The 27,545-nt window shown below is 32.9% G+C and overlaps 1 protein-coding gene across 3 annotated transcripts; it reads left to right on the top strand.

The window, feature by feature from the left end:
- The first annotated feature begins 12,325 nt into the window (after positions 1–12,325).
- On the top strand, positions 12,326–23,904 carry LOC125863240 (kinesin-like protein KIN-14P). 3 transcript variants are annotated; one of them, XM_049543419.1, is made up of 23 exons: positions 12,381–12,458; positions 13,343–13,490; positions 13,592–13,733; positions 13,827–13,984; positions 14,067–14,177; positions 14,594–14,870; positions 15,066–15,193; positions 15,315–15,398; positions 15,502–15,579; positions 15,657–15,749; positions 15,848–15,877; positions 16,251–17,195; positions 17,284–17,365; positions 17,494–17,589; positions 17,678–17,857; positions 17,954–18,060; positions 18,142–18,342; positions 18,562–18,701; positions 18,824–19,077; positions 21,158–21,321; positions 22,370–22,491; positions 23,062–23,125; positions 23,650–23,904. In XM_049543419.1, exons 3-21 carry the CDS (start codon positions 13,631–13,633, stop codon positions 22,451–22,453), a joined length of 3,315 nt encoding a protein of 1,104 aa, XP_049399376.1. In that variant the 5' UTR covers positions 12,381–12,458; positions 13,343–13,490; positions 13,592–13,630; the 3' UTR covers positions 22,454–22,491; positions 23,062–23,125; positions 23,650–23,904. The 3 variants fall into 3 exon arrangements, with proteins under 3 accessions (XP_049399375.1, XP_049399374.1, XP_049399376.1); XM_049543418.1 differs by lacking the exons at positions 13,343–13,490; positions 18,824–19,077; positions 21,158–21,321; ... (1 more) ...; positions 23,062–23,125; positions 23,650–23,904 and having other exon boundaries at positions 12,326–12,458; positions 18,142–18,640; XM_049543417.1 differs by lacking the exons at positions 13,343–13,490; positions 18,824–19,077; positions 21,158–21,321; ... (1 more) ...; positions 23,062–23,125; positions 23,650–23,904 and having other exon boundaries at positions 12,375–12,620; positions 18,142–18,640.
- Positions 23,905–27,545: the final 3,641 nt, after the last annotated feature.

Below are 27,545 nucleotides of genomic sequence, written 5' to 3'. Positions count from 1 at the left end.
GATTTGAGTGAGATGATGAGTGAATTTGGGTTCAATGATTTGGGCTTGGGTTGAACTTCGATTAAGTTGACCTATTCCAATGCACTAATTAGGCCCAACTTTATTCTACATTTGTAGTTGGGCCTTCTCTTTATTCTTCGTATAATTTTTAGAAAAAATGGCACAACATGACATTCCATTTTACTAATTGGCAGCATATAGCGTTTTTTTATTTTTTTGACAAAAAAAAAGGTTTTGAAAATTAAATTTTGTAATTAGTAGCCCACGTATTGGGAAGTTCATTTTTAATTAAATTAAATAATTTTAGAAGGTGGGCATGGTGTCCTTTTTTATTGGGAAGTGGTTTTTTTCTTCCTATTTTTTATCTTCTTTTCCATACACACACGATTCTTTTGAATTTTGTTTTTTTTGTTAATTCTTTCTTCTTCTTCTTCATTACTTTGAATAAAAGATGATTTACTTTTTGTTTATTAGTTTTACATATTTGAGTTCTATAAAAATATTCGTTCATAGTGTCTATTTTTTCTCTTCCACTTTTAAATTTTGTATGGTTTGTTGATGTCTACTCGTCAATTTCTCTAACTGTTAGCCTATGTTTGATCCCCCTCTTGTATTGTCGTTCAATTTTTTGGAGTTTTAATTTTTGAAATTTAAGGTATATCTAATTTAGGCTAAAACTTACATAACAATAATTGATTGTAGGTATCAATTGTCATGTTTAAGAAAGTTATCCCTAGGATTATTTATAAAAAAAAAAAAGATTCTCATTCTAATTTTGTGGATTCTCCATCCACAACTCTAAATTTTAGCCATGTAAGTTCTTCTCGTTATCCGATTCAACTTGTGTGTTTGCTATTGAGCATTTTAAATTTAATGTGCAATCCTCATTTACACACTGAATAAAGAATCTGAAATGTATACAAATTTTGAGGGAATGAATACACGAATATGTATACATGAATGCAATGCATACATGAAGTGTTTGATTTTTTATTATGTATGCATTGATTTTTTAATATGTATACACTGGAAGGGATAACATAGCTATACTTGTATACTAATATACTAAGTGAATGAATACACCATTCTTTTACCTATATACAATCATCAAGTATACAATTGGAATTTTTTTTATCAAGTAACGAATAAAAAAACATATGAAAATACATAATTTACGTTTTTAGGTGGTTACGTATTGTATATTTAATTTTTGATGTTTCCCTTATTTTTGTTGTTTAGTGATGATTGGTTATACGAGGAAAACAAAAAAGAAACTATTAAAATGTCATTTATTAATTTGGACCATTTTGGGCTTATTTTTTATTTGTCTATTAAATGTTAATTATTGTTAGGCTATTTATTGCTAATTATAACTATCAGTTGTATATATGTGTCATTTCCTCTAATTTTTAGGAATCACATAGTGTAAGGAATAAAATACATTTTATCACTATTCTTTTTTAATTTATAAAAATTCCTTCAAATTTGTGTCATCTGGATACATAACATTTGATACATTAGACAAATTGTCCGTTGAAATTAAAAAGGAAAATAAACGTAAAGTTAACTGCCAGTTCCCCAAATTAAATTGATGTCAATTTCTCCCAAATCATAATAGATTCAAACAATTCAAATTTCAAATTTTATTCTCTCAAATATTTCCCAAATCGAAACAGATACAAAAGGTTGAAAGCAGTATCTGGTACATAATGATTATATCTATTTTGTTGAGACATTTAGCTATGAAAATAGACCAGAACTCATATGTATTCGGAAAAAATTAACAACAAAAAAAAAATCAACCAGTTACTCTATCAATTTTGTGTCATATACTTTCTATGAATATGATACAAACTAATATTGTTATAAAACCTTAGGGTTTATGTATCAACAATAATATTTGATGACATCTATATATACATAACTTTCTAGTTTAATAAGTTTGGGTGTATGTATCTAGTGTAAAAGATAGCGAAATTTGTAATAGTTATGTATTTGATACATAACTATGAACATGATACATAGTAATTTGTGTTTCAATAAATTAAAGTTATGTATCAAAACTAATATTTGAACACGATACATTGTGCATGATAAAATTGTAATGTATCATAATGTTGAAACAAATGCATTATACATTAATTTAAGAAACAAAAACAACTAGATACATCAAAAATCTGAACTCATATGTATTAGAAAAAGATGAACAACAAAAAATTGAAAAAAAATAATCAACAATGTGATCTGTAGAAAGCAAAAATAAAAATGATGAAGAAATCCTTCTACACTTTCTCCTTTGCTTTATATCAACTCCCATGGCTATTTTTCACTTTCAACAATGGCGTCACCTAGGGGTGTACATGACCGGGTTGGTTCAGGTTTTTCAAATATCAAACCAAATCATTTGTGTCGAATTTTTAAATCTATAAACCAAACCAAACCAATAAAACTCGAATTTTTCAACCTCGGAGTTTTTCAGATTTTTTCAAATTTTCAAATTTTTTCGGGTTTTTTCCGGTAAAGTATTCATACAAACATATAATTTACTTATACTTCAAATATTTCTTTAGTTCTATCAAAATACAACTATCTAAGGTGTTTTTTTAAGAAAATAACACAAAATATGATATGGGTAATGACACTAAAATATCCAACAAAAAAATAATAATAATGAAATCGCGTAAGACAAATATTGCAAATTAACAAGTCATAATGAAAATGGTCATAATTTAAAAGTACTAAATCATGCTAAAATAAGTTTAATAAGTATTAGTTACATGACTAAATGTTAAAGGAAATTAAAATTAGATTATGTATTTGAATTGTCTAAACCAATGTAAAACCAAAAATAAATATTCAATATTATTGTCATTCTTAGTATTGAATTGATTTTATTTTTGCATTAGTATTAATTTGATTTTGATTTAAGCTTTATTATAATTACCAACATCTGTAGACTATAATCTTTATTGAACCATTCAGAATCTAAGTTTCAAACTTGAAATAATATATTAAAAGATAAAAACGATGAAAAAGTATATGAAATATTTAAAAATTATATCAAAGTAAATATTTTTATGTATAAAATAAAATTTTAAAATTATATATATAATGTCGGGTTGGTTTGGTCTCGGGTTGGTTTTTTTTAGTTAAAACCAAACCAACCCAAATATAGTCGGATTTTGTTTTCAATACCAAACTAAGTCAAATTGGGTTTTTTTTCTTGGTTTTCAATTCGATTTTGTACATCCCTAGTGTCACCTATAGATCTCGATCTAAAGCCTTTACCGAAACCACCATCAACTCAACCTTTCTCCCCCCTTTTTTAGGCGTTTTTTCTACGGTCAATTTTGAAGTCGAAAATGTATGATACCTTCTACTAATTGGGTAATCACAATACCAAAAGATGGACCATCATCCATATGTATCAGAAATTTTTAGATGAAAAAGCTAAAAGATTTTAAAAAATCGATAATGAATTAATTGGAAAGAAAAAAATGGATGAAGAAGATGATCAAAAACTATCTTTTCAATAACTTGCAAATGATGAACTAGAAAGAGAAAGAATATGAAATTAAAAAATGGAGTGATAGAGGTAATTAGTGATACCTGGAGTGATTTTAGGCGTGAAAAAAGAAAAAAAAATCGTGGGTGATTGTTTAGAGTGATGTATCTGAAAAAATGACAGAAATTAAGGAAAATAGGATTTTTTTAAATTTTTTTAAATGAAAGGGAATAATAGAAAATGGGGTAAAAAATAATGTGTAGTTAGGTAATTTTTCCTTATTCTTTTCTTAAACTACATAATTAGACATACTTAACTACAATATATGCATATTTTACCTATAGTTTAAAAATATTACTCATAATACCACATTTTAATAATTATACCATATATTTTAAAAAGTTAAATCAGATACACAAATTCCTTAAATATGCATTTAAACAACTATCTTAAAATTTAAATTCCTTAATTAATTAAAGGTACATTAACCATTTTAATTACTTTCTCTCACATCACTTTTTTCCTCCCTAATTACCCGCATTTCAGTCCCACCACAATTCACACACATCCACCATCTCTCCTTCTTACTTAATCATCTCAAAACATGTTTGCATGTACCGAATTCAAAACTAATTCTTGATAATCAGTCACGAGAAGAGGTAAATTAAGATTTTGTTTAATTATTCGTTGTTATTTTAATGTATCTTGGGCTTCATCACTTTCACGTATGTGAGTCAGAGTTTCAACTTTTTTAAAGTTCAATTTTAGGGTTTAATTTGTTTGATTTTGTTCTTTATTCAAACCATTTTAATGGTTGACAATTCACAAATAGTATGATTCTTGTTAAAGATATTTCACATTAACAATAATATTTTAATTTAAGCACTTTTTATCTGTTTGTTTTCAATAACAATTTTGAAATGATTGCAGGGTTTGAATCTTTTTTTTTGGCAACCAATGTGAATATTATTATTAACATAAAGCCACAAACAAACTTAGAATCATCCAAACCTCAACATACTGAGGAAAAGTAAAGAAAACATCCAATTACATAATTTTTGCCAAAATCTACTACACCTACTAGCTTTTATTGTTTTCTTGAACATTAGTATTATTCCAGCCATTTCTCTATTAATTGTGTTCACTATATCTGTATGTTGTATATGCACTCCTTTAAAGTGTCTCCTTTAAAGTGTTTCCAATTCCTTGCCTTCCAAATATGATATGCCATTGCTTCCCACATAGCTGCTACCACTTGCTTCTTGAAACTCTTCCAGTGCTTTATCTTGATCAGCTCTAGTGTAGCATGAATTGTCTTCTACATGTATATTCAGTCTTAGCAACCTTTCCTTTGTTAGCAATTTCTTTTGTATTGCTAACCACATGATGAACCGTTGCCTTGGCATTGATATTGAGTTCTAACTAGCTCCACAATCTCCATCTTTACTTTGTCACCTTTCACCTCATTGTAAGCACTTGTGATTGAATACTTTCCAGTCCCAGTTAGGTTAAACTGACCTTGTGTATGCAAGTGTTGCATTTTATTCTTTAGAAAGTTTATTTTCCTCCAATACCAGTTGTTGTCTAAAGGTGCACTATGCTCCCAAAATGACTCTTCTTTGATATATATCCCATGTACCCATTTCACCCACAATGGCTCTTTATTTACAGCCAATTGCCATATAAGTTTCCCTACAAAAGCCTCATTCCAGATGCCACATTATATTTAAGCCACCCTACCTCTTTGGAAAGCAGACCTTATCCTCGGCTAACAAAGCCACCTTCCTTTTTCTTTCAGAGCCACCCCACTAGTAATCCTTACATTTCCTATCCACTCCTTTTACAACACTATGATGTAGAATGAAAACTGAACCAGAAGCTATGAATTGAGAACAACACACCTAGTATTACCTGAAGTCTTCCTATGAGAGCTGTTTTGTAAGGAGGTTTTTATCATGTTTGTGATCTTCTCAATTAGTTGGTGAGATTCCAGTTTATTCCATCTCTTATCTGAGAGTGGAAGTCCCAAGTACCTAATGGAAAAACTTTTTTGTGTAAATCTAGTTATCTCTAGAATCTCACAGTTTCATTTTTCAGTCATGCCAGCCAAAAATAAATTAGATTTTTCCATATTAGCTATTAAATCAGTAGTCTTGCTAAAATGGTCTAAAGCTTCCATAACTCTGATGACAGACTTGTCATCTCCTTTGTAGAAAATCATCAAATCATCAACAAAAATCAGGTGGTTCAACCTAAGAGTTTTAAAATCTGATAGATAACTTATACTATTCAGCAATCTTGAGAGGTACTCCATAATTAATATAAAAAGTAGTGGAGAAACATGATCTCCTTGCCTTAATCCTTTTTTTCCTTCAAAATACTCATACCCTTCTCCATTGATTTTGACAGTAAACTTTGTTGTTGTTACACACACCATATCCATTGAATAAATCTGCTTGGAAATCCAAAACCTCTCAGTGCTTCCTCCAAAAATTCCTAACTCACCATATCATATGCTTTCCTGAGGTCTATATTCATCAAACATCTAGGGGTGGCCTTCCTATTATAGTGCATCAGCAGGTCATATGTTGTGCACCATTGATCTCCCTTGCACAAATGCAGCTTGATTCTCTGCTACTAGATGACTCACAATATGTTTTATCTACTACATATCATTTTTTATATACATTTATATATAACATTACAATATGCAATTGGTCTAAATTGACTTGCCTGTTCTGGTATGTTCACCTTTGGTATGAGTGCAATGTTTGTAGCATTCATTTGCTTCAAGAGTTGCCTAGTCTGAAAAAAGTCCAGTAAAGATTATGTTATATCTCTGCCCACCATACTCCAAGCTTCTTTAAAAAAATCCACTTCCATATCCATTTGGTCTTGGACTTTTTGTTTGATCAATCTTGAACATTGTTTCCTTCACCTCATCTTCAGTAAATGGCTTTATCAGATGTATTTGCAGGTCAATTCTTAGTACAGGTCCTTGTTTCAATACTTCTTATTTGCTTTCACTCTATTCCTTGTTTACTCCCCCAAAAGTTGTTGATAATAGTTGACAAATATTTGAGCTATGTCTCCGGGATCAGTCTGCCACTGCCCATTTTCATCCTTCAATTGAGTTGTTGCTAGTTTTAACTTTCTATGCTTAATTACAGAGAAGAAATATCTGGTATTATCATCTCCAAGTTTCAACCATGTTACTTTACTTTGCTGTTGTAAATACAGTTCTGCTAGATAAGAACTCATTTTAAACTGTGAGTATCTCTCCCTTTCCTCTTTTTGAAACTCCATGTTTAATGGTTGATCTTGTAACTGCATTTGAGCCTCTCTCAATAGTTCCCTATGCTTGTGAGATTCCTTTATTATGTCTCCCAGCTGTTGATAATGCAAATTCTTCAAACTCCTCTTTAGATGCTTCAATTTCTTCACCACCTGCAACATCTTACAACCTTGAATTTATTCTTTCCATCCTGCTTTCACCAGCTCCTGGAATTGAGGCAGCTTCCCCATATATTACAATATAGGAATGAACTTTTCTTTCTTTTTCTCTCTTCTACCGGGTTCAGTTTGATTGGACAATGATCATTTATCCCTTCAGGCAAAAACTTACACCTACTTTGTGGCATACTAATCAACCATTCATTATTGATTAAGGCCCAGTCTATCTTTGAGTAAAGTCTACTTCCAGTCCCCTTGTCACTCCATGTGTATTGGTTACCTTGATGGGGAAGTTCAATCAATTCACAATCTTCTACACATTTTGAAAAATCCATCACCTCTGCCAGTGATATAGGAGATCCTCCAATCCTATCCTGAGCATGAAGAATGGAATTATAATCTCCAAGCATCAACCGTGGTTTCCTGTTATAACGGTGGATTTCTTGTGTTGAAGACCATAGATTATTCCTCTCTTCTCGAGTGTTAAAAGCATACACAAAAGAAACTAGGAATGCTATTTTTTGTGGTATATACTCTACCTCACAAGTAACTATTTGTGTAGTAATATTTATTGGCTTAACTGAGTAATAGTCAGGCCTCCAGCTAACCAGTATTCTTCCATTGTAATTATGTTCTAAGTTGTGAATGTATTCACATCCTCCAAACACGTTCTCAACAATCCTCTCCATAGTATTCCTTTTTATCTTTATTTTCAGCAATCCTACCAGTCTAACATCTTCATTATTGCAAATGAGTTTTAACTTCATTTTTCTTATTAGGCCCATTCAGGCCTCTCACATTCCAACTAAGGAGGCTAATCATCCCCAATTCTTGGAATGAGGTTGCTCTCCTCATTTGTTCCTTCCCTATTCTGGCCAGTCCTTTTAGATGAACTGCTTGCAAACTGTTGTTTAGCCACTCTCCTTGGTGTAATCCATACTTCTGTGTCTTTTATTTGTGCTACTTTTTCCAATTTTTCTCCATGTTTCTCAACATTCTCAGTTTCTTTTTTGTTGTTGTGTCCAATTCTCCTTTGTTCGTGTGACTGCTCCACCACAACTGTTTTATTTTCCCTTTTCGCAGTTACTGGCTTAGCCTTCTTCCTACAAATTTCCTCTGAGTGTCCATACTTTTTACAGTACTGACACAGAGTGGGCTTCCATTCATAACTCACTTTCTACTCTATCAACTGTCCTTTCTCATTTTTAAAGCTAATGCTCTCTGGAAGTATTGTATCCATGTCCACTTCTACCATTAATCTAGCAAAATTTAAACCTGCATTTCTTTCTGTATTTTTGTCCACCATTAAATGTTTTCCAATCAGACTGCCCAGCTTACTTAGGCCTTTTGGACTCCAGTACTTGAAATCTAATCCTGGAAACTTAATCCAGATAGGTACTAAATGCAGCTCTTCTCTAGAAAAATCCATATTCGAACTCCAAGCCTTAACGATGAATGGTTTGCCATCAAAATGGTAAATCCCTGCCTGAACCACATCATTTTTCCTTCTTCTGTGTCAAATCTAACCAGTACCACTCCATTCTTCAGCATTACTATCTTATTTATACCAGGGTTTTAATCTTTATCTGCTAACATCCAAATCGAAAATAGATCTAAGTATATATAAAAACGACCCAAAAAAATAGCAGAATTATGTCAAACTTGAATTAACATATTAGCTACACAACTAAATCCATACACACGTTTAGTGCAACAATGCACAGTGGAGGCTAACATACTGGTTTGGTTCATGAAGATACATACATACTTAATCAAATACACTGATAAAAACTAGATACATATGATCATATCTTAGTTATGTATCAGATACATCAATTGGGTCTTCCGACCTCTTAATCGCCTTCGCCGGTCTAGACGGTTTCTCCACCGTCGATGTGATCTCCAGAATGGACAAATCCAACGATGCTCGATCTTCAGAGTGACCAAATCCAACGACACTCATGTTATTGGCCATTTGAAAAAAAGAAAAGAACTCAAAACTTGAAGATACAAATGAAGGAATTGATGAAGAAGATGGAGTTTACAATTTTAGAATTACTATGCTTTATGATTTCGATATTTTAGGAAAACTGATAAGAGTTGATATAAAAGGATCCTCTAAATCTGTTTTGGTTGTTAATTACTCATCATTAACTCCTTTAATTAAGGAAATAAGTTACACTCTTTAATTCAAAAGTAAAAAAATCGTGTATCTCACCTATTAAATCTGATGGATACATATATTTGACGGGTCATGATACATGTATCTGAAGGCCAAAAAATGGTATAGAAAGTAATATAAAAAACTATCGAGAATCTTAGTAATTAGAATTTAAAGTAGTGGATTTATGTAGTTTGCCCTTTTTCTTTCTTTTAGAAAATTTTTAGCTTTTGCTCATGAATTATTTTTTAAAAAAATCCATTTTATTTGAAATTTTAAAATTGAAGTTAGAGATGAACTTGTCACTTGTGTTTGTTTAGTCATAGTTTTTGCACTTAATATTTTGAAAAAATATATATATATATATATAATTATTTGAACATGGAATATAATTTAAAATAAGTTGTTTTATGAAATACAAAATTTAATTTTTTTTTGAAAACATAATATATTAAAAAATAAAAAAAATAAAAACAACATTTTTGGTGTTTTTCGAATTATAACTATAACTTGAGTTGTATTTGAAATTTTCATGGACAAATATTGTTATTGAAAGATGTGAAATAATTTTTCCAAAATAAGTGAAAAATTGTCATGGCCAAACGGTTTGGATTCATGTACTAATTTTTTTATAATTTTTCTGATTTATTTGTGTAACCTACAAATTACAATGCCAAGTAAAATGGTCATTGGTATACGAGTTTAAGAAAGGTTTGATGAAGTTATTGGATATAGTAGCTACCAACCACACTTAGGAGTAAAGTGAAAGGGGAAATCAACCATTATCATTAATAAACTTGAATAAATGAGGGTGAAAAAAGAATCCAAACGAGGATTGCAATTGCTACTATTAATCAAAGCCAAAACAATTCTAATAGAAAGACCCATGTTTCATGAAAATAGTTAACTTTGCTTTTGTATTTTGGTGTTGCTGTGTTTTTGTTACCTTTTTCTTTTTTCACTGTTTTTTTTTGTCTCATTTTTTGTTACCTTAGTTGGTATCAAACTCTATTTTGGTGTTGCTACTGTTAAATTGCAATATTAGGTACCAAACTCTACAATGCCAACTGTCAAGTTTGTTTAGGCAATAACCTTTTTCTTCATATCAATTAGTCAAGTTGTAATTTATATTCAAATTTTGATTAAACATAAGATGAAGTTCTCATTCTGTTATAATGATATTCTTTTGGTTATTTTACTTTCAGTGATTTACAGTTGAAAAATGAAATTGACATGTTTTGAGTATTGCTAGCGTAGACAGGATCGTATCGTAAGTCGGGCAACTCCTCACCTGCCTCAAGAAGACTTTTAGTGAATCCATAAGTTAAAGTTACATTTGATATTCCGACAAGGTATAAAGTGGCTCTGACAATGTGGGTAAGACATTGGATCATCGCAAGACTCATAGAGATGGTTATCGATTAGAGAAACTCCGTAATAAAGTAAAGTGTTTATATTTCAGTATTTGCTATCATTACATCTTATAGTGTATAGTTTATTTGATTTTACTTCACGTGCATACTTTACTTCAGTTGAGTTACTTTCAGTCCTTCAGTTCGATCGATTATCTATTTCATTCAACTTTATTACATATTGTACATTTCATGTATTGACGTCAGTCGACGCTGCATCGTTTCATGATGCAAATACAGATATTCAGGATCATCAACAGGCGCTTCGTTGAGATCACAACACCACTCATCAAGTTTTGATGAGGCCTCCTTGCTTTTCAAAGGACTTCAGTCTTTTATTGCTTTAGTAGTTTTGATTAAGATTGTCGTGGGTCTTGACCAGCCACCTATTTGGAGACAGTAGAGGCTTCATAGATAGACAGATTTAAAGAGTCTTTTAGTGTTCATTTTCAAAAGTTTTGCTAAACTTTTATCATTTTTATTTAGTATTTCTAGACAACTTGACATTCAGTCAATTACTTTAAATGTTTTTCTTCAGTTTTAAGTTTACGTTTGCTTGAGTTAGTCTTCTGCTAAGTAGTCAGTCATGCTAAGGGTTCACTTGAGGACCAATCATGATTTTCGAGTGTCGGCTACGTCTAGGGTGTAGGCTTGGGGCGTCACAGGAAATCCTTGTAACCCAATGAGACTTAACTAGGCACTGCACCGGTAATTCAGATTAGTATAAAAATCTCTGTCTCAATTTATTTTTCGTTATTTATCATCTATCATACTAACCTGCAGGAGAGTTGACTACCAGCCTTTGAAAGTCGATTTGGAAGGAATTTTCAATTCAACCACTCCCCCCTCCCCCCTCTTGACTTTTAATTACTTCTTTACGTGCCCAACTAACGTGAGGTTACAACTTCTTTGGAAATGGATCAAAAGGATGTTTTTATTTATTGTGGTTAGGGGTGTTTGTGATTTGGTTTGGATCCGTTATTGATTAAAACCAAAATCAAACCAATCTAGTCGGTTTTTAAAATTTCTAAAATCAAATCAAACCAAACGAAAAAAATAACCGTCGATTTGATTAGTGTTGGTTTGGTTCAGTTTTTCTGGTTTATTTGGTTTGAAAGTAATGTTTTTTAGGACTTACGTATTTCGATAGACACAAATACCTAGCACATGAACAATCCACATAAAAACTATTGTCGGTTCAATTAATCAATTTATAAGCAATACAAGAGTTATCATTACACGAACAAAGTGATTCAATTAAGAGAAAGTGTGACTATTTTATGTGAAGTAGGGTAGGTAAAAACTAAAATGAATTTTGATGGACTTGGATTTAGGCTTGTTATAGTTGACCTATAGTGTTGGACTTGAGAAAATGGTAAAATTAAAGACTTAAGTTAATTAAAATTCAACAAAATATTTATATTTTATTTATGAATAATATATAAATAGTTGTAAAATTTATACATCTAATTTATCGGTTCAATTTGATTATTTTTGCGCTTGGTTTTTAGTAAAACAAAAACCAAACCAAATAGTATCGGTTTTTAAAATTTAAAACCAAACCAAACCAAATATCGATTTTTTTAATCAGTATGGTTTGGATTGAATTGCGGTTCGATTTGATTTTTTAGCCATAACCATGAACAACCCTAATTATGGTAAATAGTTCCGTGAAGTAATAGGACGGCAAATTTTACGTGTCTAATTATAAAAAAAACAATTAAAATTAAGGGCAACTTTATATATAGAGTAAATATTTTTAATATTATAACTTTTTGATCACCTTGATTCAATGACTCATATCATCCTTAATTGAGTGAGTCAGGTCATTTACCTAATTGTAAGATGAGGGATGATATAAGTAAGCAGAAATAAAAAGTGGGGAAAAATGGACCTGAGATGTCCGAAGTAAACGGAAAGCGGTCAGGTATTGAATTAACGGTGCACAACATGCAATAGTAACTGAAACTTCCAAATACTTACATCTCACTATCAAATATTCATCACACTATTGCTAAAAATAATAGCAATGAATAAAGATTATGTTTTCTGAATAAGAAGCTGCACAGTTTAATTTATGCCTTCACAGGTTCTTTTCTGTTTCTCCTTTTCCTTCACAATATCAGTTGTTTTTTTAAAATTATTTGAAAATCTATTTGTTATTTAGGTGTATTCCTTCATGGTATCCTAGATTTTTTGTTCTTGATTTCCATATTTGCATGCAATAGGTACGATTGATTGTGCCACTATCTCATTTAAAAGATTATATTGTTAGCAGAACGACAACCCTTGGGCCTATATTATTATATTTTGTTTAGGAGTGAGGGTGAAACTCCAACGCTTGACCTTGCTCTGGTACCATGTTATTTTGTGACCATCTCATGATATAAGTGGAGATTCTTTGAGTCTCAACTTTGAAGGGTAAGATTAATATTGACATTATTGTATATTGGGTGTTGAAATTAGTTATTTTAATTGCAATTTGATTATTATAGTACTAAATTCATTAATTATGTACATTTGACATTTATTAATTTACCATAAGTTGTAAGCTTCACTTCAATGAAGTACACTTCATTTCTTGCTTTTCGCTTCAAGACTAAACTTACTACCTTGGATAGTTTGGTAGCTGGTATGGATGGGAGTTATGCAGGTATTGAATCTTGCATAAATAATACCACGTTTGGTAACTGGTTAGGAGGTAAGCTATTCATGTATAAAATTAATACGGTGTTTGGTTTGCAATTGGAAATCCGTATAACTATAATACATGTATAAGTTACAAGAGAATCTGTGTATTATTTTATGCAGGACAGAAGGTGGAATAAATAATACATGAATAACATTCATAACTAACCAGCTACCAAACGACCCCTTAGTCTATGAGTGAATACAACAATTTCTTGCTTTTCGCTTCATTCCAGTGATGGTCTAAACATTGATAACAGATTGCAGTAAGGTATATTTGATTTGAACATATAGATGACACAATCGCAGACTGTTTCGCTTGTTGTGACTTTCTTGATTTGAGCTTTTCTACTTTATATATATGTGATGCAGATATCTTCCGAATTGAATGTTGAGCACTAGTTTACTATCATGAACTCTATCCTGGATCGCGTAGCCAAAGATTATGGTAGACGGAACAGCTCAAGTGTGTATAGTAGTGGGGATGTCTTTGAGCCTTTGTCAAGTAGTAACGGTGAGGCTGAAGAGACAAAATATTTATTCCATATAGGCTGATCAAACTCTTGATCTGGCTAATTCCCCTGACTGTGCTTTATTGTTTCTACAGCTAAGCAACGGGCAAAATTGGTAGAATGGTTTAATAGTGTTCTTCCTCACTTGAGTTTGCCAATAAATGCTTCTGATGAGGATTTACGAGCATTGTTGATTGATGGTTCTGTCTTATGCCAATTATTGAATAAGTTGAAACCAGGTTCTGTACCTGAGGTAGTTTATAACATTTTGATTTTGCAGTATGCTGGAGTAAGTATGGCTTTGTCTGTTGATTTAACTGTATCTTTTGTTCTAGTGTGGTGGTACAGTACACTCTCCAGAGCTACGTTCAGAAAATATTAGAAGGTTTTTGTCTGCTATGGATGAAATGGGCTTGCCCAGGTTCCACGCATCAGACTTGGAACAGGTTAATGAATATAAACTGGTGCTCGTGTCATAACTAACTCATGTAGTTCATTTCTACTTATGATTATAGGAAGTCCTTGTTCTCCCGTTTGGCTATTTTGAAGTTGAAACTTGAAAATTTGAGGTTTTAAAGTTGTGTTTGGACATGCATTTTACTTGGAGTTTTGTGAGTGGAAGTCTCAAAAATACAACAACTGGTCCGAGCCCGCTTGAAATTTCATGGCCAAACAGATATTTGAAGATAAAATTTCAAAATCTGATCCCAAATATATGGCAAAACACTAGCTTAACTTTGCAGGCCATTTGAGTTGTGTAACTTTTTCCATATGTAGAAAAGTGTTATCCTGCTTTTCTTTTATATAGTGAATTGCCATCTATATTTCATTTTAGATCTATTAATAATGATGAATTGTCCAGGGTTCCATGAAAATAGTACTGGAATGCCTTTTAACACTTCAGGCAGAATTTAAGCTGAATGATGGAGGATACAATTCGAGCACAGTATTATCCAGTAAATATGGAGCTGATGCAAGCAGAAGATGGAAACTGTTGGGTGAAAATTTGGGATGTGGTGATTTTTCATACATAGAAGAATTTTCATCAAGAACTCACTCTACCTCATCCCTAGGAGAACGGATGAAGACAGGATCAGATTCAAAATTCCAGCGTGCGTTGAGAAGTCCTGTAGTGACAGGTATTGATGTAATATGCAACATAAAAACACGTTTACAGATGGCATAGCTGTTTGCTATTTGCTTTGCAATCATCAATGTTCTTTTGCTCTTCTTGCTTTTAAGAAGTTAAGCAATTGTTAAATTAGGTAAATAACTGTTTGCTCTTGCTACTTCTCCAAACTGCACATGTCATATCTTCTTTCTGAACATTGTAGAGCCATCGGCCGCATTAATACATCACGTTGGACATAAGTTCCATGAAGTATTTCAGCTTAAACAAGGGAGCCACACTGAAATTCCTGCTGCAAGGATTTCGGAAATGATGAGATCTAACAGTTTGGATGTTAGTAACAAGTTCCACCCTCCCTTTTGTCAATGAAGCTATCTTTCTAGTTGGATAAATTCTATTCTTGAAGGTTTGAATTTGTACTTGTTCCACTCATTTCATTTTTTATTGCTTTCAGATTGCCCCAACGCAGTCACTTCTAAGTGTTGTAAATGGGATTCTCGATGAAAGCGTTGAGCGGAAGAATGGAGAGATACCTCAAGTCTGCACTTAATTTGCATATTTTGACTTGTAGAATTTCTGTTCTATATGAATACATTACAAAATATATGATCTAACATTAGTTGGATGTCTAAATCTGTCAGCGTGTAGCGTGCCTATTGAGAAAAGTGGTGCAAGAAATTGAGCGGCGGATATCTACTCAAGCTGAACATCTTAGAACGGTATAATCTGTAGCTGTATTCTCAATTTCTCTTTCCAGTGGATATATTTCATATCATTTTTCTTTCTGTGCCTGCAGCAAAGCAATCTATTCAAGTCTCGTGAAGAGAAATACCAGTCAAGGATCAGAATCATGGAACACCTTGCAACTGGAACTAGTGAAGAGACACAGGTAGTTATGGACTTCACATTCTAGGAAAAGTTCAAAGTCTGCGATTATTACGCTTCCAGAATTACTACCTTTACACATCCAATTCTTCTGCATTTCAGATTGTCATGAACCAGCTTCATCAGATTAAGGTAATTTTCCAGTTTTTTCTCTACCCCATTGCTAGCTCAATGTTCAGAATGTTCTCATCTTTTGTGTGCTTTTAGCACTTAATATATCACATGAATCGGATATCCTGGAAATTAAACCAGCTATGCTTCATCCTATTTCTTCATCTCATGATTGAGGACATTATCATTACTTGCTCAGATTAACAGTACTCTCTTTTGCTTCTGACTAGAAGGCGTCGCGTATAATTTGTTTGTTAATCTTGTCAAGTGAAATCTGTTATTGACTGCAAAGAATATGATGCTAGAGTTTAGGTAGTTCCAAAAAAATCAGCTCCATCATTTTTCTCAACAATCTTTAGTTTTACTATTTCTTTGTTTTTGAAATCACATGCAGAATGAGAAGAACAAAGCGGAAGAGAAGAAGAAAATTGAGGAGCAGGATGTGCCTAGATTGAAAGAGAAGGACGATCAAATTGCCGCATTGAAGCAAGAACTGGAAATGGCTAAGAGGTCCTATGAATCGAAAGAGAACGAAGATCATGGACAAAATATCACAGCTTTGAAGAAAGAGCTGGAAATAGTTAAGAAATCATATGAATCGAAAGAGAAGGAAGATAATAAAGAAATTATAGCTTTGAAGCAAGAAATGGAAATAGTTAAGAAATCGTATGAATTGAAAGAGAACGAAGATAAGAAAGAAATCACAGCTTTGAAGCAAGAAATGAAAATAGTTAAGAAATCGTATGAATTGAAAGGGAAGGAAGCTGATAGTCAAGAAATCACAGCTTTGAAGCAAGAACTGGAAATAGTTAAGAAATCGTATGAATCGAAAGAGAACGAAGATAATAAAGAAATCACAGCTTTGAAGCAAGAAATGGAAATAGTTAAGAAATCGTATGAATTGAAAGGGAAGGAAGCTGATAGTCAAGAAATCACAGCTTTGAAGCAAGAACTGGAAATAGTTAAGAAATCGTACGAATCGAAAGAAAAGGAAGAACATAGACAAGAAATAGCAGCTTTGAAGCAAGAACTAGAAACAGTTAAGAACTCGTATGAATCGAACGAGAAGGAAGATCATAGGCGAGAAATCGCAGATTTGAAGCAAGAAATGGAAATAGCTAAAATATTGTATGAACAACACACCCTAGAAATGAAAGAAAAGGCTACAGAAGCTCAACAAGAACTTGAGGAGACGTTGAAGGAGGCCATGAGCCTTTTGACAGAATCAAGAAATAGGATAAAGGAACTTGAGACATTTGCTCAATCAAACTCTCACAGTTGGAAGAAGAAGGAGCATATTTACCAAATATTTGCAGACTACCAGCTGGGTGCACTGCGTGTATGCTTGATCTCTTTTCGTCTTTTTAAATTTTTCCTAAAATGTCATTTATGTAGAATGTATAACTTGGACCTCCATGACTGTTCAGGAACTGAAGTTTTCTTCTCAGTCAATAAGGCAAGAAGTGGTGAAAACTCAGCAGAGCTACGTGGAGGAATTCAATCAACTAGGTCATTTCAGCTGCTTTAAGTGTTATACTAATGTCGTTTATTGAAGGCCATATAAGTATAAGATATCAAGACAAGTTTTAACATTGACTTAAATGGATTTTCCTCATGAAATCAAATTTCGATTACAGGTGCAATAGTGAGAGCACTTGGACATGCAGCTGCAAACTACTCTGCACTCCTTGCTGAGAATCGCAAACTGCACAATGAGGTGCAGGAGCTAAAAGGTGTGATAACATAGTGATCTTCGTAATTTCGAGGACTGAAAATTAAGTACCATTCTTGTTCATCTACTTATGTTTATTTTTCAATTAGGAAATATCAGAGTATATTGTCGAATTAGGCCATTCCTTCGTGGACAAAAGGAAAAGCAATCAGTTGTTGAATACATTGGAGAAAATGGGGAGCTGATTATTGTAAATCCTTCCAAACAAGGAAAGGAAGGCCGCAGGTCTTTCAAGTTTAATAAGGTCTACAATCCAGCTGCAACACAAGGTTTTCAGATTCTTCCATATAAATTATAATCAATTCTTATATCTCTAATCTGTATAATTAACTCTAAAATGACTTCACCTTCCAACTCTTCTACAGCTGATGTATATTCAGATATTCAACCATTAATACAGTCCGTGCTTGATGGATATAATGTGTGTATATTTGCCTATGGTCAGACTGGATCAGGGAAAACATACACCATGGTAATGAATTTTGGTATATAAATTTGTTAAATATGTTTATGTTTTTTCACTTTCCTGAAGTCAAACTTAATTGACCTACAGACTGGCCCAGACAAAGCGACCGAGGAGAATTGGGGTGTCAATTATCGAGCTTTAAATGATATTTTCAGAATTTCTCAAACGAGAGTGAACACCTTCACATATGAAATTACAGTTCAAATGATGGAAATATATAACGAACAAGTTCGTGACTTACTCTCAAGTGATGGTTCACCAAGGAAATATCCTTTTATTTACTGCATGGTATCTGATTTGTTACTTTCAAACATTAAATGATTGACCAGTCTGAAATATTCTTCGGTTTTAACTTTTTTCTTCCTTCCTTCCTTCCTCTTTGCTGATACTGCTGTCTTACATTTTCAATTAATTTCCAAAAAGACCATCTCAGACTTGCATATAACATGCATCTGGTTAACTGTTTTCCTTGATTTGCACACACTTGGGATAGTGTCCACCCCCCAGCCTAATGGATTAGCTGTTCCAGAAGCAAGCATGCATACAGTAAACAAGACCTCTGATGTCTTAAATTTGATGGATATTGGATTAAGAAATCGAGCAAGAGGTTCCACTGCAATGAATGAAAGAAGTAGTCGGTCGCACAGGTTCCGTATAACAACTCTACAGAGTTCATCTACATACTTTGAAGTTTGAAGTACATATCTTCTCTTTTTTGTTATGAGTGATTTACTATATCATACTGTGATTAGCTGCAATATGTGCACAGTGTTGTCACTATTCATGTTCGTGGGATGGATATTAAGAGTGGTTCATCCATGCGTAGTAGTCTTCATTTGGTGGACCTTGCTGGAAGTGAAAGAGTCGACCGCTCTGAGGTGACTGGCGATAGACTGAAAGAGGCGCAGCATATAAATAAGTCATTATCTGCCCTAGGAGATGTCATTTATGCTTTGGCACAAAAGAATGCCCATGTTCCATACAGAAACAGCAAGCTGACTCAAGTCCTTCAGACTTCATTAGGTACTTTTTTTTATTTATCCTAGTTAGTCTTTTGATTTTTTTTCTTCCGGTAACCATGTAAATAGTACCATTAACAAACAAAAGTGATACACCCAAAGAACACCCATCTCCACAACCGCCTTCCAGGAAGAGTGCTATGAAGAATGAGCCTCCAACAGAAAAAAACTAGTTATATCATCTGTGCGGTATGAATAACTGGAGCTAAAAACAAAGAATCCTATGAATAAATTGCCAACATCTGTGCCCTCTTTGATGAATTTAACATCTCAATTCTTTGTACAATTTCCTCTTCCAATTCCTAGCTCTCCAGATGTGGTAGCCATCACCTTTACTTTGGAACTTCTTCCGGTGCTTCCTCTTTATAGTCATTAAGACTTGCTTCATGTCCCCTACCTGAATGTTAGTGTTATTATACACAATTAGTTCATTCCTAACTGAAGGGATCCATGCACAATCAGAAAACAAGTGAGAGCTAGTCTCCAATGTCTGTGACTTACACAGACAGCTAATGGAGGAGCCAGAATTTTCACTAAAAGGGGTCAAAATATAAAGAAGTAAATCTTCGAAGAAACCAAGGGGTGTCCGTATGTAATATATATCCATAAAAAAATATTTTTACCTTGCTACACAGTTTAACTCTCCGACTTAAGTACATACAGCAAAAGAGATCGATCATCCACTTGCATCTTCAGTTTAATCAGTCTCTCTTTCGTAAGCAGACTGTCCACATTATAACTCTATGCATTGGCTGGGCTACAGATGTCCACACAATATCTGTAACCTCCAGCTTCCTTTGCAACCTCATAAGAAGTTGATAACTACTAGTGATGAAGTATACTCCATTAGCAGTTAAACTATACACATTCTAGTTATACCATATGACCATCCTATCCTTCAAAGAGTTGATTTTTCTCCGGTACCAGCTACTATCCAGTGGAGCTTTATGCCCCCAGGTACTATTGTCATTTTTCATATAAATCCCATGGACCCCAACTTACCCACAACTAGTTTCCAAAGTAACTTCCCCACTGAATCTACATTTCCAAGTTCTGCATTCTTTCACGTTTAAGTCCTCTATTCTTTCGTAGACAAGCTTTGTCCCAAGAGACGAGGCATGGTTTCCTCAGTCCTTCTGAGATCCCCCACATATGTTCCCTGCACTTTCTATCCACCTCCTTCAATATTCTCTGTGAGATAAAGGCAGACCCCTGAAGCTATCTATAGAGAAAAGCACAGCATTCAGAACTTGAAATCTTCCAGCATAGGATAATTGTTTAGCATAAGCAGTACTAAGCATGCTGGTAATCTTGTCAATTAGTTGTTGACACTCTAACTTTCTACACTTCCTAGAGGATATAGGCAGTCCCAAATATCATATTGGAACTACCCCTAGAGTGTAACCATCAATATATCTTTCATTTGGTCAGTAACTCCAACTATAGAGATGCTAGACATCTCCAAATTTGCAATCAAACCTGTGGCTGCACTAAAGTGATCCACTGCTTTCCTCGCCCTTAACACGGAGTGTTCCTCTCTGTTGCAAAATATCATTAGATCATCAGCAAAGATTAAGTGAGTCAGTTTAACAGTCTTGCACATGGGGTGATATTTCATGTCAGGTAACTGGTACAATACGTTACAACATGAAATTGGTCTATATTGGCAAGCACTGTCAGGACAGTCAACCTTTGGAATAAGGGCAATATTAGTAGAGTTAATCAGGAGTCTTTTGATTCTTTCAGCAACAATTGAGCATGAATCATAAGCAAGTGCATCGGAGATATTTCAATGAAAAATAGAATATGTTTGACATGGCTGAGAACCTCCATGGTTTCAAAAAGATTTTGACCACACTAGGTAGTTTCTATATCCCTGCAATATTATCTTTTACATCTCGGGTACTTATCTGATAACTATTCTTTCTTATTTAGTGTTGAACTATTTATTTATGATATTTGAGTACCCGCTCGGATGTAAATTTCTTCAACATTTGCAATTCTGCAATAAGTTCAAATGGATCTCTTTCCTCATTAATGTCCTCGGCTGTTGATACTTGCACATTTTTTATTTTGTTATACAGGTGGTCAAGCAAAGACACTTATGTTTGTACAGCTTAATCCTGAAGTTGGTTCACATTCAGAAACCACGAGCACATTAAAATTTGCTGAAAGAGCATCTGGAGTAGAGCTAGGTGCTGCTCGAAGTAGTAAAGAGGGCAGGGATGTAAGAGATTTAATGGAGCAGGTGTTCTTTAAACTTTAAATGCTTATTAGTAACATTCAATAGTTGTGCTAGAACTGAAACATTATTTTATGCTTCTTCATTAATTACCTAACTTGTACGATCCCAGCCAATTGTCAAGATCTTGTCTGGTTTAGACCTAGACGCGCACAAATTTGACCCTTTGATTTTAACCCAAAAGGCGCCTCAATAGTTGGTTTTTAACTCATTCTTATAAGGTCCTTAACCTTCTTCTCCCATTCTACCTAAGGTGTAATGCGTACCTCTTGTTCAGAAGTTTGCTCTTCGTCATGGGTGTCACATACACTCCTCATGGAACTCAGCCTCCTCTCTGAGGTTTTACCCACCGTCGTACTGAGAGAGAGGGAGTCTTACTCTAATACCATTTGGCTAGGCTCAATGAAGACAATACTTTAATATTTGGAGCAGGGTCGTTACATATGGTATCAAAGCAGGACTTCCCCTCAGTACGGTGGTGAGGCAAACCTCAGTGAGGACGCTGATTCCCAAGTGGGCGCGTATGACGCCCATGTTGAAGGGCAAATTTCTGAAGAAGAGGTGCGCATTACACCTAGGCCAAATGGGAGAAGAGAGCTATGGACCTTATAAAAATGAGTTCAAATCAACTGTAGAGGCGCCTTTTGGGTTAAAACCCAAGGGACAAATTTGTGCAAGTCTAGGTCCAAAATGGACAATACATAAACAATTTTGAAGAATCTTTTAGGTCTCTTACTGTGCATAAATATAATCTACCAATTGCCATTATGTTGTATGTATAAGGATCAGAAACTTTTAGATGCACAATCATTTTTACTGTTGGGAGGACGTGCACTTACAAATCATCATCTTCATGTTCATATGTGCTATTTTTTCTATTAAAAGGAAACACTAGCATTATAATAGTTTTGAGATAAGATAAAGTGTTTTCCCTATAATGTTGTGCCTATCTTTTTGGTTTGCTGTTTGCAAGAAAACTGAGAGATATGATATGCAGCCTGACTTTACTTTGTAGGGTGTGACTTGGAGTCTCTTGTAATTTTTAATCTTCCAGGTTGGATCTCTCAAGGAAACGATATCTCAGAAAGACAATGAGATTGAGAAACTGCAGCTGATCAAAGATAAAAAAATATGCTAATACTGGAGCCGACAGCGAGACAAATAGTACTGATTGAGGTATGGCTCCTCATCTCCTAGATTTTTTTTTTTTGCGAGAATTCCTGAAAACGCCGAAAGTTTTCTGGAAGTTAAACTACTTAAAGGAGACTTATGTACTTAGCTTGATCTATAGTGATCAATTTAGACTCCGAAAGGATACCTATTGCAGTCTGAGTACTGAGAATCTTAGGATTTTGCAATGCATATATTGTAGAAAAACTGAGTGATATATTAAGTAAGTTGAAACCAACTTGTTTTCCAAGGAAACATTTTCTTGGAAAACATTTTCCTTTCATACCAAACATAGAGGCCCAACTGGAGTGTGCACCGGGAGTCCAAACGGGGATGAACCTGACTCTGATATCATGCAAAGATATAACATCTGGGCCTAACTCGACTCCAAAAGTTAGCTCATGAGAGGAGGATTGTCCAAGTCCATATGTGGTTGTCTCTTTTCTGATTGTTTTCGAGCTTCTGTTGTATTATTATCGTGTTTGTTGCCTGAGGTCTTGGTCTTAGACCGACTGGAGTTTCAGGTTAGTACGATTATACATAATATCTGATGGTTGTGTTTTTTTATGGACACAGGAATCTGTGTTGAAAGCAATCTTTTCCCTGAAGGAGCCAAAAAAAAAGCAGTGGACACAGATAAGTAAGTTTATATCATCTCATTGTGTTTGCAATTGATAATATATATACACAGATAAGTAAGTTTAATAATCAAATACATCAAAATACAATAACATTATACATTCCTACACTAGATATATCGAAACATGATTATCATAACAATATATTGTTAACTGCATAAAATCTAGAAAGAACATAAGTGCTTGATGAACTTGTAGTTTTGAATAGTTTAAGGAATAAGGCACAAGTACCACTAGACTATGACCGAAATCGAGAGACACACCTTAATTTTTTACACCTTTTTGGTTTACGTGGCCTCCAAACATCTCCCATGCGACTCAACTAAGTAGAGTCACGGAGTGTGCTATGTAAGCCAAAAGGAGTACAAAATTACAAAAAAAAAATGAGTTAGGGGGTAATATAAGCTTAGTTTAGTTAAGATATGTCTGAAATTTCGGTCATAGTCTAAGGGGTACTTGTGCCTTATCCGATAGTTTAAATTGAATTAACTGCTTGACTAGCATATCATATGATTTTTTTATGCAGATAACTGAACAATATTGAGTAAAGAGTTTCATTGGGTGGGAGTAGAGGATCTTGCAGTTAAATTATTATTGATAGGTTTCTTGTTTTTCTACTAGTGAGTAAAGCTTGTATGAAATTTGTAACATTCAAGTGTTGTATTACTAGCCATTCATCTTGGGGTTATGATTTTGAATTAACAAAGATACGAATTGACGTTTGATAGGATGTATAAGAATAATGTTGAATAAGGTGTATTAGTAATAATGTTAGTATTAGTTGTCCAGATTTTATTACTTATCTATTGTTTGATTTGGTGTATTAAAGATAACATGACATAATTTCTAAATATATATAAATTTATTAACAACAATATCCTCCACAAAATATGATGAAAAGGAAGTAAAAAAAGTTTGAGACACAACTGTGTCTTTAACCATGCTAATACATACATTAAAGCAATTTGCATTATTAATACCATAAATTAAAAAAGTGTATCAAATAAAATACTAATAATACAAAAACTAATGCAAACATTATCAGTTTTCATCAATTTTAAAATATTGATAGCAAGTAAAAACATTAGTTTACGAAATGAAAAAATGACAAAATAATAGAAAAGAACAATATGGTACATACAACAGAGTAATCATTCATCATCACAAATAGATGCAACCCATCTATTCACGTAGGCTGAACCCATCGGTGACCCCTTTAAGTTGACATCAATTTTTACTTAGACATCTTAATTAGACTTTGCTTATTTTAGGCACCTTATGTCAGGTCGCATTGTATCATTTTGACACTTTTTACTGACATGATATGGTGAGTGTAATACACTTATAAAAGGTGCGTGAAAGGCTTATTTATCCAATCTTTATTTAATATTTTTCTTCTTCTTCTTCCCCATTTTTTGGCCACCATTTCCTCTAGCTTAAGGCCTTTCCATGGTTAAAAGTGTTGAGAGAGATTTTAGAGTTGAATACACATTTCTACGTGGATTAGAATTGATGGTCAAATTGGTGAACAATTTTATTGTTAAATCACGGCAATTCAAACTATGTGTTTGAAAGTCTGACTTCACTAACAATTTCTTTTCTTCTATTTTAGACCCATTTTGGGTTTTTTTCCCCCTATTTTCTCGGTGATTTTTGTTTAGTTTTCATTTGTACCGCAATTTCTTGAACTTTGCTAGAATTGTGCAAACTTTAATGTTTAGCTTTGTTTCCTTCCCAACCACTCTCAGTTTATCTCAAATCCGAACTCCATTTATGTTTTCCTTTTTTTTTTTTGCTTAATTTTGGAGCTGAAGGTTGATTTTGATAAAGGTTTTTTTTTTGAAAAGATATTCTTAAGTTGAGCTAGAAATTGTGCAAAATCTGCTTGCCTTTCTGGAGAATGGGAATTTTAAATTGTTGGTGTACTATGTTGCTCAGTTTTTTAACTAGGAACAATTGTTTTCTAATTAAGTGTTTTGATTTTTTTTAGAATTCTTGAGTTGTGCACCTTTTGGTAAAATATAGATGGAGTTGATTTGGTTAGAAAACAAAATGAGTTATGCATTTTAATAGATCCATTGTTAGATCCAAAAATTTTAACTATTAAAGTTAAAGAAATTTGAGATATGGAGAAGACCAAGAAGCGGGGTTGGGTTTGATTTGCTGGAGAAGACGATTGGGGCCGAGGGTGGGGCAGTTCTGCAAAGTAGATTTTTTTTAAAAAATGATTTAATCCCCTTTAATAATTATTTGAGCTAAAATGTCACGTGTCGTTGATTTATTGGCTAATTTTTTTAGTTTTATTCAAAAATTCATTATTAAAGAATTATATTGGTGTCAAATGATAAATGTCTTCATTTAATTCGACACTTTGACACATCATTAGCGAGTGTGTTACACTCTCTTAAAATTTTTGCTGATTGTGAAATAAGTTTCAAAATGACACAACAAAACTTCACATGACGTGTCTAAAATGAACAAGCTCAAGTTAAAATGTCTAAGTAAAAATTTATGCCAACTTTAAGGAACTATCAATAGGTTCAACCCACGTATTTAACTCTTATCAAGCAGTACTATTAATATGACATAACATTCAAACATTTCACATTTCGTCATTAAATAATTCTATTTATATAGTTTGGTTTAATGTTTAATAATTAAATTTATTTTTCTTTTACATCGTTTCTCAACTAATTATTGAAAAAGTAATATTTCCAACTTTTTGTCTTGAGTAATTTAGTGGTGTGCATTGATAAGTTTCGTTTTGGATTGTCGGTTCATATTTTTGATTTTTAATTTTTAAATACGCTAAATCAATAATCAAATCAATAAGATATTATTTATTGGTTTTCGGTTTATCGGTTTTTGGTCCTTAACGGTTTGGTTTTTGGCTTAACCGATAAGAAAATGTTCATCAAACAACTATATGACTTCTCTAATAATTTGGCACGACAAGACAATAATGTAACTTTATAAAATGCCCATAAAATAGAGACAGTAGTAATTAACATGAAAAGAACTACTCTAATTAACATGAAAAGAACTACTCAAGTGCAGTACAAATAAAAGAACTAGGATAATAATGTGAATTGAAGGCTAAATGACAATGATAGTAACCAATAAAGTATTCATATTGATATTTAATATCTATACATGGGTAAAGTAGTAAATTGCTACTATTTTAATGGGTTATTGGTTTACCCAATACCCCAATTTTAAAAACTAATGTTCAACTAATAACTCATTTGATTATTATGATGACACTCACATTTCACGTAAGAAAGATTTAAGTTTTTCAAAATGTCCATCATACTCGTACTTTTGAATTCAACTTAAGTAAAACAAAATATCAACTCAACCTTAATACTATATATTCTCAAAATAAAATATAAAACCTCAATTTCTAGCGCAAGTACATAGTCTTGAATCTTGATGTAGTGTGTATAGTTTATATGGATATAACTATTTCACTATCTTCTTCATTATTTATAGTTAGATTTTAGTACTTTCTTTATAATTTTCTTCTTTAAAATTTGATAGAAGCCAAACAGAAAGAGGAAAAGGGCATAAAGTCTGATTCATTTGTACTAAATATACAACATCAAATCATTTATGTTCTTCTTACTTTTCCTCTATTTTACCATTTCTTTTCTTCTTGAAAATATTGTTTGATGTATCAGAAAAACATCAACACAAATAAAGAGAGAAACAAAGAAGATGAACAAATAGTCATATATGTTGGTGTTCATGAGTCGGGGTAAAATGCAAACAAAGGAAACATGCAGTTACATTTTTTCTTTAATGGGGTGATTGTTGAAAATTTTAACGCATGACATAAATGTAAAAGAAAGATAAGGGGAAAATAAAAAATAAACAAAAAAAAAGATAAATAAGAATTGATCTAACATGAGAGAGTAGAGAAGAATTGGCATTGGGGACATCTTAATAACTTATATTACTATATATACCCACTTAATTTATTTTTGATTTATTTTCTAGGGTTGGACTTTTAAAAAAGGAAAAAGTGTGGGGTCATGGATCTCTTTGGCCTTTTTAAAACTTGGGGTATATTTGTGAATGTGGGGTCATGGGCTTGTTTATTATTTTTAAAACTTGGGGAAAATATATATCTTTACAAAAATATATTATAATCCCAATACATTTTTAAAAATATTATTATTTGATGAAAATCGAGGCAAATATTTTCTGAATCTCTGTCCTTGTTTCTGTTCCGACGTTTCTTCTTCTCCAAGTGCAATACTTTTTATCTTTCAAGAACATCTTCTATTCTTGAAAGATGAAACGAGTATAATCAACCATTTCACCGACTTCTCTTTCATTAACTTATTCAATCATTTCATCGTCCTAAATTTTGGTAAAGCTTATTTACCGACTTCTCTCAAATCTTCATTTTTGGTAAAG

The sequence above is a fragment of the Solanum stenotomum genome, chromosome 4, assembly GCF_019186545.1.
Source record: "Solanum stenotomum isolate F172 chromosome 4, ASM1918654v1, whole genome shotgun sequence".
In the NCBI taxonomy this organism is placed as follows: domain Eukaryota; kingdom Viridiplantae; phylum Streptophyta; class Magnoliopsida; order Solanales; family Solanaceae; genus Solanum; species Solanum stenotomum.
Note: the sequence above shows the minus strand (reverse complement) of the source record. Positions and strands in the feature narration are given on the sequence as shown.

Bases quoted from the DNA above. Each gene is read 5' to 3' on its own strand.
- LOC125863240 (XM_049543419.1), top strand. From the start codon at position 13,631: ATGAACTCTATCCTGGATCGCGTAGCCAAAGATTATGGTAGACGGAAC. The intron at 15,194-15,314 runs GTTAGTAACAAG...TATTGCTTTCAG, and splicing joins TGAGATCTAACAGTTTGGAT to ATTGCCCCAACGCAGTCACT. The intron at 15,878-16,250 runs GTAATTTTCCAG...AATCACATGCAG, and splicing joins ACCAGCTTCATCAGATTAAG to AATGAGAAGAACAAAGCGGA.